This window comes from Lichenostomus cassidix, chromosome 1, assembly GCF_008360975.1.
Source record: "Lichenostomus cassidix isolate B80296 chromosome 1, HeHo_3.0, whole genome shotgun sequence".
Taxonomy (NCBI): domain Eukaryota; kingdom Metazoa; phylum Chordata; class Aves; order Passeriformes; family Meliphagidae; genus Lichenostomus; species Lichenostomus cassidix.
The window spans coordinates 16118327-16132388 of record NC_139479.1 but is presented as its reverse complement, the minus strand read 5'-3'; the positions used below and the strand labels follow the sequence as shown (position 1 = coordinate 16132388).

The window sequence follows — 14062 nt, the reverse complement described above, 5'->3', positions numbered from 1 at the left end:
CCTTTAAGGTATTGCTCAAAACCTCCAGTGTCTTCCTGGCAAGCCAGGGCTTAGATGCCTCTGGAGCATTTCAGAAGTATGCCAAAGTCCCATGAATCCTGAGTGACAGTGAGCCTTTTTTGGTACTACTCTGAATCAACAGCCACACTCTGTCTGATATGCATATGGCTTCAGGAAAACAGCAATCTAATGCAGCATCTGGCCCACCCTCCCACAAGAACTGTCTAATGAGGAATTGCCTGTTGGGTCAAACAAATCCTCCCCATTAGATCCAACCTCTGGAGGCGTTACCCACTAGCACATGAAGGTTATCTTTCCAAGCAGCTAAATAAGGGAAAGAAACCTCAGCTTCAAGGTAGTACATGTTAAGTATGTTAGGCAGGGGCTAAAGCTGACAGTGAAGCAGGAACCCATGCTGCCAAGATGCAATACTCGATTGGAGATACTCTGTAAGATATAGCTCTGCCCACAGAATCAGTGGAGTGCAACACCAACCCTGCAGTCCCATCCAAATTGGGATGCTGCTCCCCTTCTTCACAAACAAGCACAGTTTCTGGTCCAACTCAACCAAGCCACCAAACTTCCTGTGGCCCTTCACTGCACTCCCTCCAGCTTGCCCATGTCCCTCTTGTACTGGGCAGCCCAGAACTGGACACAGCACTCTGTGTGTGACCTCATCAGGACTAAACAGAGGGGAAGGATTGCCTCCCTCAGCCTGCTGGCAACACTCATAAGGCAGCCCAGGATCTGGCCAGGAAAGGCTCGTTTGCCTTCTTCCATTGTGGCATGGTGCTGCTTCTGTCAGCTAATGTACGAGACGGATCCCTTGCGGCAGCACCCTTTTACACGGAAGAGCATTGGCAAGGGTGCTTCTTCCAGCTACACTCCAGGTTGTAGGTCCTTCTGACCCCTCTTTTTTCTTTTTTTCTTTTTTTTCGTTTTTTTCTTTTTTTTCTTTTGGTAAGACACAGCTTCTCACAGACAATACAACAAGGACACGATTAAATTATGAATTCTCTCTTTAACACCACAGTTGACAACTGGCCCCATGATTCTTTAGTAGGTACCCAAACACTTCTGCATAACACCATTTATTGAAAATGTTTTGAAAATACATTTGCACATTACAGACAATCTTATGAAATTCTTCACTTTTCACAAAGCAGTGACCAGTGTCTCTCACTGGGGAAGAGATACAGCAACATCAGTTCTGCTGTCAGTATTTCTAAGGCACGTATTCACAAACTACTTTAGAAAAGTGCTGCCATAAAAATATATTTTATGTTTCATTACCATTAAAGCTTCTTTTAGTGAAAAGAAAAATTGGCTGTGTAACCTGAGATTTTCTAGAACAATGCAAAGCTCTCAAACTTGCTGTTTTACAAGGCTGTAATAAGCAACATGGTGCTTTTTATTTTTGTGCAGATGTTTAACTTTTGATGAATTAAAGAAATCACTTTTCCCAAAACCAAAATGAAACACAACACCCCAAAATTCCGAATTTTTCTTTATAGGAAAGTGTGTTCCAAGCATCTGGAGACTATCAGTTACAGCTCAGGCCCAGCTTCTGCAACAGGTTTGATGATGCCCCACTGCTAATGGGATCCAGCCTCACAGCCAGAACAGCATTTCTTACCTTCCTCTTGTGTCCCAGTGCTTCAGGCTCCAGCCCTGGCTTTGCAGGGCTGCTTGCAGTTGGGATGCAGTGGAATAACTTGTGATTTCTAAATTAAAACACATCATTCCATTCTGTTGGGGAGTAAGTGCCACGATGATGGAGTGATCACAGGATGTAAGAAAACAAGGGTGAACCTCACTTAATTTGCTTTATACTTATTTACTGCAATTAACTGAGTGTGGCACAGCTGGAGCCCAGATAATACTCCAAGTTTATTACTGTTTTTTCTACAACTTTCACATAAATGTTCAAAACTAGAGTTTAATATATGAACATATTTACTTTCTCTCTTACAAAATACAAATACAAAACCACCTTCTAATATCACTTTTGTTATTTTGTAGGTCAGAATTATGTTCAGTATTAACAGACTTTCAGGAGAAATAGAGCAAATGAATTTATGTGAAGTTAAATTGCTTATAAAACCAAAGTGAAAAATCTTGTATTCAACATTAGTTTTTATAATCACAAGAAGCTGAAATACAGCAACTGTTTTTCATTTGTACATATTGAACACCAAAAAAAAGTAAAAAAAATATATACAAGCTTAATAGGGAAAAAACTCTGAAACAGTTTTCTACTGCTCAAGAATAAGATAATTTTCCCTTAAATATTTTAGTGCATTCCCCCTCATTCCCAAGAACTAATGCATTTTGTCTCCCTGTTCCAAGGCAAACTGAACCAGTCAAATCTTTCTTCAAACTAAGAACAGCTGTGAGCTACTGAATTAATACTTATTCACCTGAGATCACTTTGAAATATAGGATGAGATGAATAATGATTAACAGCTAAGGTGCACAATGGTTTGGTAACTGTTGAAGAGAAACAGCATTTACACAGAACAGGTTTTGCTACAGAACAGTAAAACTCATCTGTAATGAAAACAGTAGAGGAAGAAACAGTATGAGAACTGCAAGCAGCTTACTCTTCTACTTTCTTCTATTCAATATTGTCCTGTTCCCAAGTTTCTGTAACATAAAAAGAGGGAGAGGAAGGAAGATGAAATGTAAAAAAAATCAATTATTAAAAATATTTCTTCTGTAACTCAGTTTATTTCATGCTTATGTAATTTTCTCTCAAATTTGTTGACTGACTTCAAAGTAGTTCTATGTAAATACTACAAGTAGATGCATTTCATCTGGATCAAAGCATAAAGCAAAACCACAAAGCAAAAAGCTAAATATAGCCTACATGTGTATAAAGCTCTGATTAATGGGTAAAATTAACTATGAGATAAAAATAAATAAGCCAATGCTTCTCTCGTTCTTTTTTATCTGGATTTAGCTATTTAATCCTTTCTAGAGTAGTTCTGTTGAATACAATTGGTATCCACTAGTAACATGTTCAAACAAAATTGGTTTGGCTACTGATAGCCACTTAAAAGTATCACAAAAGTACATTCATCCAAGCACTGAACAAGTCATGCTGTAACAGTAAACAGAGAACTACCATTCATAAATTCCACTTGAGGAAAGCAAGGGTTTTTCCAAAGGGACTGTCCTGTACTTTGTGCTAGTCCCAAGAAACAGAGCCACTGCGATGTTTGAAGGTGGGAAGAATCCAGGCAATAGCAAAAAGGAACATTTTGTCTACCTATTTGTTGGTTATTTTAGGACATGCATCAGTACTGTATGTACATGTACCAGGTCATTAAATCATTCAACGTTCTGTTCTTCGCTCTTCATGATTTGGGGATCATTATCTTTAACATGTGGTACATGAGAGTGAAAAAGAATTCAACTGAAAATCACAGAAGAAACCCATGCATCTAAGGACTGAACTCCAATTTCTAGTATCTCATGCCACTACTTCGATTAAGAGACCATCAGGCAGAAATGCACCATTCATATGTAGTCTTTTAAGTGTGTGTTTGGCACAGCTGCTTAGTGTCTACACCACGTGAGACATAATCAGAGGGGAAAGTTTTGTTGTCCTTACAAAAAATGCTCATAAATACTGACAAGCATGAATGAATGTCATAAGAGCCCCAGCTCTGATGAATCTGCATAGGAAAAATAAAATAAGGCTAAGTATCAAGCCCAGATCCTGCAGAGATCAGGTGCCTCACAGGAAATACAGCCTCCAAACTGAAAGCAAATCTATGACTACCATGTTTACAGGTGAATAAACAACCAATCCAACATCACTCTGGCAAAACCCATGGCAAACAAAGCCACGATTTTATAAAACTTGTTTGTATCTCTATCACTCTGCAGATTAAATCCAAGTAATTATGTTGGGATGTCTTTATGGTATCAATGCATCAGATGCAATTAATGGTGAATATTAATGCAAAATTAATATTAATGCAGTATGAAAAGTTGTCTCTATATAGTGTACTTGAAGTGACTCCAACTTGTAAACTGAAGACACAAAAAATAAAACATAATTTAAAAATCTATTGTCAATGTATCTTCAAACAGTAACACAACTTGGTTTCATACAGTGTCTGACAGATAAGATGTACCCAAAATACTTGGCAGATTTTAATATCTCAATTGTAAAGTTCAGCAGCAGAAGAGGAAAACAATTAAATGCTACAGACAAGAAAGAAGACATAAGCTCTCAGATGGGACTTGAAACAAAAGGGAGAATTAAGTTAGCTTTATCTCCTCTTTTAAGTCTAGAATAAATCAGTGTCATAAAGCAGTATCAAAACATTTCAGTTTACCTCAGTAGCATCGTCCATTTCTGTACTCTCATGCAATCACTTCAGCTTGTGTCAGAATAAGGAAACTCTTTTTCTGGAGAGCTGTCATCGCTTAGGTCACTGTAGCTGTCACTGTAGAAAGCAATAACAATTCAGAAGGATCTAAACCAGGTATTTTATTCCAAACCCTCCAACCCATGATGCGTATGATCAACACTTTCCTCAAATGCAACCCATTCCCAGAAAACTTCTTTAAGCTAAAAACCTGGTATTTCAGAACACCTTCCTCTTAAGGAACGGTCTGGAGTTTGGAGTTTAAGACCTGATGAGGAAGAATGTTCTACCTGATAAATAGCATGTTCAATTTCTTTTTGCTTGGCTCCTGTGCATTTCATTCTACATTTTGCTGGTGCTGTGTGTCTACGATCATGATTAACAACACAGAGGATAACAGGTATTCAGAGCAAAAATAAAAGGAATTTCTCCCTTATGGTAAAGGAAATAATTGTTTTGACCAAAGAAAAAGCTTAGGACAACCTTCTTAGCTCAGAATGCTTCAATTTACACTTAAATGACAATTCTTACTCTTCTAGTCGGAACACAAATAATTTTCATTGCACCAAGCAATATATTGACAGTTTTTCCAGAGGTTCTATCCCCTTTTGCTGTTTCCTGAGAGAAGCAAACTGTTTTTCACAGACCAAACTGCCATGCAAGTGATTGTTTTATAAAGTGGCAAGAACAAGGAAACAGTGAAGAACAGGAATCACCACAGTGACTGAGAGCAAGAAGAGCCCACAAACCACATTTTCAGTCAGTATGATGTCTATTGGGTCTCTAAGTTTATCTTAAATCTAAGTGCACTTCAGAAGTGCCTCCAACCACAACCCCTCCCTACTATATTTCATTTCTACAGTCTTCTCCAGATACTTGAATTTCCCCAGATGAGAAGCCAGCAAAGGGAGCCCAGGGAACTGAGAAGCACATTTGAGCAGCAGTAATTCTGGTCAGTCCTGTGATCCTTCAGAGCACAGGCTTTGGTTAGCACAGTACAGGTGGGGATCTCAGACCTCGTTTGTGTGGGAACATCGTGACAGCTTTGGGTACCAACCCTAAACCAGCCACTGCACAGCTGTCTTGTCACACCTCCCTCTTACACACCCCTTCACCCTCCAGGACAACATTGCCCCAGTCATGTCATGCTCCCCATCTCTGGTGTGATCTGCTGAGACAGCAAGCACATGACCCAGACAGAGCCTGATCAGTGGATCCCAGTGAGTGCCTGCTGGGTAATGCTTCAAGGGAACCATGCACCCCACTGCTGGAGGCCTTTGAAAGAGACTGAAGTGTGGAACAGTGAACAAACTGCACTCAGCCACTCTGGTGCTTGTTACTGAGCACTGCTTTGCAGCCTGAATTTCACCCCCTCTTCTCTGAGAGAAAAGGAAAACCAGAGAAAGAATAGCTAAAAAACCAGACATTTAAACTGAGTGGGACAGGAGGAATGGCACCAACAGTCACCTTGTTTAATTTATATCTCTGTTAGGAAAGTTTCCCACAGTTACAGCAAGTCGCTGTACCAATTTTTTGGTAAAATATAGATATTCTGGCTGTCCTAATATTAAGACTTTGCCTACAGCAGTCTGCCCTTTCTTTGCATGACACATGTACTGCTGATGTGGTTCTTATAAAGAGTGTGTCATATCAGGCTAGTTTGAAATGCTCAATTTGATCATGTCACCAGCTGGTGATAATTACACAGTTCAAGTGAGGAAAGTGTTGTTAACAGTATGATCAAGCATGCCAGATGCACAACAGACAAACACAACATCACCAACATTGTACTTACTTTTTTCTGAAAGTACCCATGGAAACATGGAACAAAAATTCAGTATTATTAAAACAGTTTTGCATTTTCACATCACAGCAAAATAGCAAATACTGTCCACAGAGCAGAGTGTAAAACTGTGATTGTAGAGAACTGCATAATCTTGTGACAGCCCTGATTTAAGCCCAAAGTCTTCAGAGAACTTTTTTTTTTAATTAACTGTGCTGCCCAGTGGCAATCACAGCCCAAAATCATGCCAGAGCATAAAACACAGTATGGGAGTGAGATGCTTAAGTAAAAGTGTTCAAGGACCTATGAGGTGAATGGAGAACTGTGCAGCTTCATCTCTTGGAGGCAGTCAGGTGCTGATCCCCCACAGCACTCTCATCACAGCTCCTCCCCACTCAATGGCACAGGTTTTAGGGGCATTTGCCCACAGAAGCAGTCACACAGCCTGAATGCTCCTGTGATCTCACTGACTTACCACTCCAGCTTCCTAAGCCTGTTTGCAGTTTGCTGAAGCTGAGGCTCACTTGGCCACTAGCGCAGAGGTTAAAACACTTACTCAGCCAATGACAATTTTGTTTCTGTTCCCACACTGCCCAATTTCAGTACAAAATTTGACACCACATCCCAGAGAAGGGCTGTCACCATCACATTCTTGACTTCTGCAGTAGCACCTCACAGTCTCCCCTACTTTAGGGCTGCTCCGTGGGCTGTAAGTCAGTTTTATGTCTCACAAGCAGGCCACAGAGGAAATAAAAGTAGGGGAAATACCCAGGTAAGGTTCAGCCCTTGGGCTTCAGATTCAGGTAACTGTCAGTCTCTCAGTTTCAGCTGCTTGAATGATATCTCTAAGAACACCCAGAACCTGTGGCAGCACATTAACAATAACAACTTGGGCACCAAGGAAACCCGAACTTCAAGAGTTAAGCTGCCAGTGGACTTGAAAGGCAACATGTGCTCCTGAAACCTGGCATATCTACACCTGTCTGTTACAGCTTCAAACCAGCACTGGTGTCCAGTTTCTAAGATTTACTCTGATGTCAAATGTATTCAACTCATGTGTAATACGAAGGAAAACTGCAGGTGGTATCAACCACAAACAAGTAATCGCTTTTCTTTGGAATAAATGTGTACTTCGTTCCAAATTACAATGAGTCATACACAGATATCAAACACAAAAACCAAATGGGCACTTTGTGCTCACAGTTGGTAATATTAAGTAACCTTACTTAAATCTGCTGGCTGTGAAAGTGCTGGTGGTGAGAAATCAAATAAGCCCAGCTTTGCATTATGAAATTCTTTTTCACACTGAGCCAACCACTGAAAAAATATGCTTACATTTGCTTCAGCACGTTTTCTCTCAGTTTGTGTTCAAATTAATTAGTAATTATATTGGGCAGGAACCTGACACCCACTTTATCTTTTTTGTAACAGTTCTTACAACAGTGGACTCCAACAAAAAGGAGCTACTGAGCAGATCTAAGGCCACTAGTTCTAAGATCTAACCTCAACAGCTCTATTCCTTTTTTTATTCTTTTTTTTTGGTGGGATCTGGAGTATAAAGAAGTGGCCAATATAAAAAAACATAACAAAACTCTATGCTGTGTGACTGCATCTAGTCAATCACTTCAGTCTTTAAGATGAAGAATTTTGGTCACTTTGCTCCTGTAAAATGGGTACTCTTTGAACATTCTGTTTGTTTCACTTGAAAAATCTCAATCAGTATTCTTTAGAAATAAAGTTTGGGTAGCTTCAGGGGAGCTTTTCTTTCATTCATTTTTAATGTACAATTGACAAAAAAACTCCTTTTCCAGAAATGTAAAGAATTTAAACAATTGCTACAGTAATGCTATGCCCTGCAAGGAGCCAAACTAAGTGCATTTCTTTCTCAGTGAAAATTAAAGATACATGAAGTACAATAAAGTCAGTACAGGCTGTGGTTGTTTAAGCTGTTTAGCTTTTGAGGACTCAGCAAAAGGAAATCTATCAATCATTATCATTTATTCCCTTCCAAAAGCTGAATTATTAAAATTATTATGTCATTAAAACACTCTTTTGAATAAATGCATACTTGATTGTGCAATGGTTATAATTGCAGTCATCCATATTCTCAGTACATATTTTTATGATCATTATATAGTCATAAAAATCATAGATATCATTTATGGTCATAAAAATTGTATGTATCATTTATTAAGTTGGTCATCATTATACAATCCTATGCTTCCCTAAAACCTCATTTCATTTGGGAATCCCTCAGCACACACCCAGGACTCCCCGGTTCTGACATGCCAGCCACATTAACTGGACCTAGGATAACATCTTCATGTGGGATAGTCAGCAGCAGCTCTGTACAACCACTGGAGAGGAACAAGCACTTACAGCATGTAATACATAAGTGACCCACACAACAATTAAAATGAGCTATTTGGCTCCTTAAAGTGCATTTTCACTTAACAAGTAGGGAGAAAGACTTGAGGTGACGATCTCAGAAGGGTTATCATTGTAAACATCTAACATTTAAATGATGAAGTTAACTGACATAACTAATCCTTACTAATGGTTAAGAAAGGATTTCCTTTAAAACTTTTCCATAGTCTTCTGCAAGAGCTCTGAGGGTAACAGGATCTCTGCTGCCCCCACCATCCCCACCTGGGACCTTCCCCACTGGTGACTGTCACTGGAGCCAGAGCACTTGCCTTCTGTGGTGACCGTGGTACCAACTGCTGCTGGTGAGGACACCATCCCTGCCAGGACAGCTCCCACCCCTGGCTCCCAGATTGTCATCTTTCATGGAACAGCCCCTCTCTTGCTGCTCTCTTGACAATCTTCAAACCACATTTCCTTCGAATCACATGTCTGGATTTGGTCAATGGCACAAGCATGATGCTGTGCCAAATGTTTTCTTGACATGGTCAATGTACAGAGGACATCAGACACCAGAACATGTCACACAGGCTGTTTTCTGTTCTGTTCAGAGATGATTTCCTCCACAGCTGATCTGGGAGATAGTTGGACCATGCTAGTGCAGTAAGCACCATATGGGCAAATTTTCTGAGGTTTTTCGTGTTTTATTTAATGTACCATTCCTGTCCTCTGGCCACTTTTGTTCCTTGTCTCTGAACACAGCTCATATGTCATCTTTCATTAATAACCTGTCCAGAACTCAAAAGAGTACTCTGTGACTAGATGGCATGGGATTGGTGCTTCACATTAGCATATTCACTAATGCTTTCCGAGAGTTTTTTTTGGCAGTAGTCACAGTTGCCCACACTTACCTAGGACCTCTCAAACCTCTCACTTCCTACACTTCCTCCCTTATACTGCACATTTGTGTTTGAATTATTTATCTTTAGCTTCTTATCCTCTTCTTCCAAAGATGGCATTATATTCAGCAGAGGTTACTAAATTTCCTACATATTTTTTTGTTACTTCTTTGTTCTGAACAGCGCTTTCAGCTCTTATTCAAATGACATTATTTGCAAATATAATTAATGTACTCTGGCTTACTCTTGCAGGCCATTAATAAAGGTGCTGGTTGTAGACAAGGAAGAAATAAAGCCTGCTGATGCTGAACTGAATAAGGGGAAAAAACCAAACCAAAACAAAACAAGCAACATGGCTTTATTGTACACCAGTGGTTTTGCAACCCATATTATACTGTTCCCAAAGATAAGTCAGTTTTTATTAATTTTTCCAAATGAAACTACATAAGTCTCAGTAAAAGCCAACAACATTACATGTAATGTTTCTCTCTTCATCCACTAACTTCCTATTAAAACCTTCTGTTTTCTCTTATAAAGCAGCATATTTGTGGGTATTGTATACTTCAAGTCTCGTATAGTTCTGTTTTCTCTGTCCTTGAAAATGAAAATGTAAACTGGAAGCCTCCCACCACGTTCCTCACTTCTGTATATGAAATGTTGACATCAGTATTTCCATGGAAAGGTTTGTAAAAGGTCATGATCTAAAACCATTCACAAGGAAATTAAGTACAAGGCTTTGTTTGATGGTTGGGCACTCCTGCCATAAAGCACAAGAGGCTGAAACCACAAAGGCAATTTGGTCGCCCAACTACCACTTCAGGTAAATAAGCAACAATTAATCACTGAGTTACTCTGATCCTTTTGTCAGTTCTTGACTGTCTCTGTATACACCACAGTTTCTGGGAACTAAGTTTACCCCAGACAATGTATAGTCTCAAGCTAGGTATGCTCATGCCTATGTGGACCTATGTCTGTATCAGGCCTGTACCAGACTAGGCATCACAAAAATTTAAGAGTTTTATTCACTTTCATTTATCTAGGGCACTCTCCTGGGAGTTGTAATGCATCTTTAAATTTCTTATTAGCTTTACTTACAAGCTAGGGCTTCTGTCCAGGTGTCAAATGTTCTAAAATTGCACCCTAATTATGGGGCTCTTAAATGTTCTGGGCTAATAGTTTCCTGTTAAGACTCTCATGCTGAAATACATATTTCCTTTTGTCTCAGGATTTCATCATCATTCAGACTCTTTTTAGTGTTTGTGGCAGCCTTGCACAGGTGATCTGCTCAACCTTCTCTCCACAAACTCTCTTGCAGCTTTTACTTTGCTCTAGTCAACAGCACGACTACAACTCATGTGGGTGGTGCTGGATGAGGTGTACAGAAAATCCTCTCCTCAGATTTCTTTCAGCCTTGCTCTGACATGCCTTAGCTTTACAACTCAGTGAAATCACCAGCATTCTGGGGTTTAAAGGTTTACACAGGAAATCCTTTCCACTCAGCAGGTGAGTATGTTAATATGAGTGTGTGTGCTGTAATTAACACTGTGATTCCCACCTGAACATTCCTCCCTACAAAATGTTCCTCTTTTAGCCTCAAAGTGCTTTCCTATTCCAGTGCTCTTTCTAAAGACACAGTTACACAGCTTGATTGCTGTGTAACCAGATAAATAGCAAAATCTGTAATTTTATATATTAAGGTTTGGGGTGTGGATTTTTGTTTCTGCTAAGTGTTTAAGATTTTGTAGGAGTTTATTCTATGAACATGAAGAACATGAATTGGGTATACATTTTGAATTATTAATTCAAGTAAGACTAAGTGTGGCACATTCAGTAATGGCTGAAACTTTGGGTCAAGATTAGATAGCATAGTTGCTATAACAGTAAGGGATGTAAATTAGCAGGACACATGCAGATCACCCATTTAAAAAAAAGTAATTTTGCTTTACCTCGGAAAAATTAATAGGTTTACTTATGGGACAAAGCAGTGTGAGAAAGGATACTGGGACCTGTGAAGCAAGATGAAGTGTAAGCCAGAATTCACACCAAGAGGTTAAGACTGAAGATCACTGTGATGGAAGACTCTGTCTTGCCAAGCACCACAAAAATTTGATCTGTGTATTGCACCAGCAGAGATTTTAAAAGGTAGCTAACATTATGACCACCACTAACAATGACAGGCTAAGGTAATAGCAGTGTTTCAATCAAGCTGTAGTTTGCAGATCAGAAACTCCTTCTCTTTGTATGTACATCACTGCACAACTGGGCAGAGTAAAAAAAACTGATATCCATAAAGGAGTAGGGAACCAAAATAGTTTGGTCTGGTCTCACTTGGTTATTTTCCCACTACTACTCAAACCTGAATAAAATTTCTATTTCCCACTTAATAAAAGGACCTCATTTTAAAAGAACACAAGGCTCAAAAAAAAACCCAAAGACAAAAAGAAAAAAGAAAAAAAAAGAAAGCCCAACCCACGGAATTAGTAAGTTTAGAGGAAAGTGCCAGAGTTTGATTCCATGTTATTATTCAGTCACTTTATGATCTTTTTTTAGTTTTTGTTATTGTGCCCAAGGCTTCCCTCTGACTTCTTTAATATTGCTATCATAATGAAATTGTAACTTTTATTAATATCATTTAAATAAACAAGAATTAGTTAACCCTGCCTAAAAAACACTGCTCCATTCAATAAACCAAAACTTCTGTGTCCAAGAGACCTAGAGGTTCTAGGACAAAGAATTTTGGCTGAACCATCCAGTTTTGGCCTACATCCAAACCCTTCTTTAAGTCTAAAGGTATCCCAATTGTTTTTTTTTCAGGCCTTTCTCTGGAAAATAGTATTTATAATTTAGCTACTGCAAAATAAAATCAGTGTTTGCTTTGTTGTTGCTATCAGCATTCAAGTACAACTAGGTAAGAATTTCATTTCATTGCTTGATCCTCTAGTAAATCTCTTTTCCTATGAAGCTACTGCCAATGGAAGTTACAACAGGAGGCTGCTATCTTCATTTGAATTTACTAAAGGTTATTTACTTTTTTTTCTGATTGTAATGTGTAGTTCTGGTTTTAGCTCTTAATAGCATCTGAAAAGGAAGAAGTGAGGAACTGTGCTTCCTGCTTACAGGTTATTTTACACCCAGGTTTATGACAGGCACACACAGCAACAAGTAAATCAATACATAGCTCCTTTTCCTCTTCTGGGCTTCTGAATTGAAGGATGGGATAGTCCCTCCAAAAATGTCTGTCAAACCGCAGGCAAGCAACAAAGAAAGATTACCTTGGAGACAATTTACATCCACGCTGCAGGTATGCATTCAGTGTCCCAGTTGCTGCTAGCAACAGTCCAAGGTATGGAGGTGAAGGTTTCATAGGTCTTGAGGAAAATTCTGGGTGGAACTGAACTCCCACAAAATATGGGTGATCTACAAGACAGACATCAAAGAAACTTACACAATGTAGGACAAAGTTAGTAGAAAAACTTTTAGGAAAAAAATTTAAGTTGAAGAATTCAGACAGCTGTCCAGAAGCCAGATCAGCACATGTGAATTTAAGGGTGAGGCAGCATAAAACTTAATTTTTTCCACAAAAAGCTACTGACAACAGAGGTAGAAGGTTAGCAGGACAAATTAAGGAAAAACCAACCTATGATTCATAAAAACTGAATAATAAACCTGTTCCAACACGTACAGGGCAGGGGGAAGGAGTCACATGAAGAAAAGTCACAAAGTTTACATTTATCTGTTATTTTCATGGTATTTTGGTTTCCAGTATCTATGCACATCTCTTCAGAACAATATGCTGCTTCATCCTCTCTTGAATCTTCACCTCTCTGTTTGTCACTTAAAGCACCATTTTACAACTACTTCTGGTTCCATTCTGTTTTCTTCAAAAGAACAGAGAAGGAAGAAAGTCTTTATAGTCTTTCATGCTGATAACCTGCTCCTTCTCTGTTTTGATGGAGCTAACATTAACCACTTCTGGTGCCAGGACATTGGACAAAACTAACTACAGATCTCTTCTGGTTCAACAATTTCCAAAATAGTTCCCAACATTCAAGGAATTTCTCTGCAGTACAGAGTAACTGATGAGAAGAAACCAGGGTTTTTCTTCTAGGAAGACAAACTATATGGTCTAGTATACTGTTCTTCTCTCTGCTGCTGTATATTAAAGAGAACCTGGATCCCAGAGTTACCCCACAACTTCAATGACAAAGCATCAAATATTTCCTGTGGGGATATTTTGCTTAAAAGCATTGCCTAAACTATCTGGTGTATGTTGCTGTTGAGCAGCTAGCAGAGTAATGAAAGCACCAGTTCTCAGTGGCAAGAAGGAATGACCTTTATTGTTTTGATTTAATCACCTATATAGAGTTCTCAAAAGTCACCCAGATTGGTCGGTCAGAAGCCTTCCCCCAGGCCTGATTGGCCAGGCCTGCACTGCCCAAGTTCTGGGACACTGTTCCAATAACATCCAAACTTTATCTTTATTTATAAAACACAAGAAGAATTCTCGTGGGAAAAACCTGTGCTAGCCACAGGTGTACTTTTATTTCTATGCTTCTGCTCCAACCCACCCTACTCCTTATGATTGCTCTTCTTTAGTAACCCATCTCCTTGCAGCCCATTGTGAAATAATTCCA

At 39.2% G+C, this 14062-nt stretch overlaps 1 protein-coding gene and 1 long non-coding RNA gene across 2 annotated transcripts in view; one reads left to right on the top strand and one right to left on the bottom strand.

The window, feature by feature from the left end:
* The window catches only part of LOC146444257 (uncharacterized), a 271742-nt gene that overhangs the window by 11795 nt on the left and 245885 nt on the right, over positions 1-14062 (top strand). The gene's annotated exons all lie outside the window — the stretch shown is intronic.
* The window catches only part of CTPS2 (CTP synthase 2), a 63231-nt gene continuing 50244 nt past the window's right edge, over positions 1076-14062 (bottom strand). The window contains exons 17-19 of the mRNA XM_085051374.1: positions 12701-12845; positions 4350-4460; positions 1076-2646 (exon numbers count right to left, since the gene is read on the bottom strand). Of these exons, the coding sequence (XP_084907500.1) occupies positions 4391-4460; positions 12701-12845 (215 nt within the window). The 3' untranslated portion in view covers positions 1076-2646; positions 4350-4390. The remainder of the gene's footprint in view (positions 2647-4349; positions 4461-12700; positions 12846-14062) is intronic.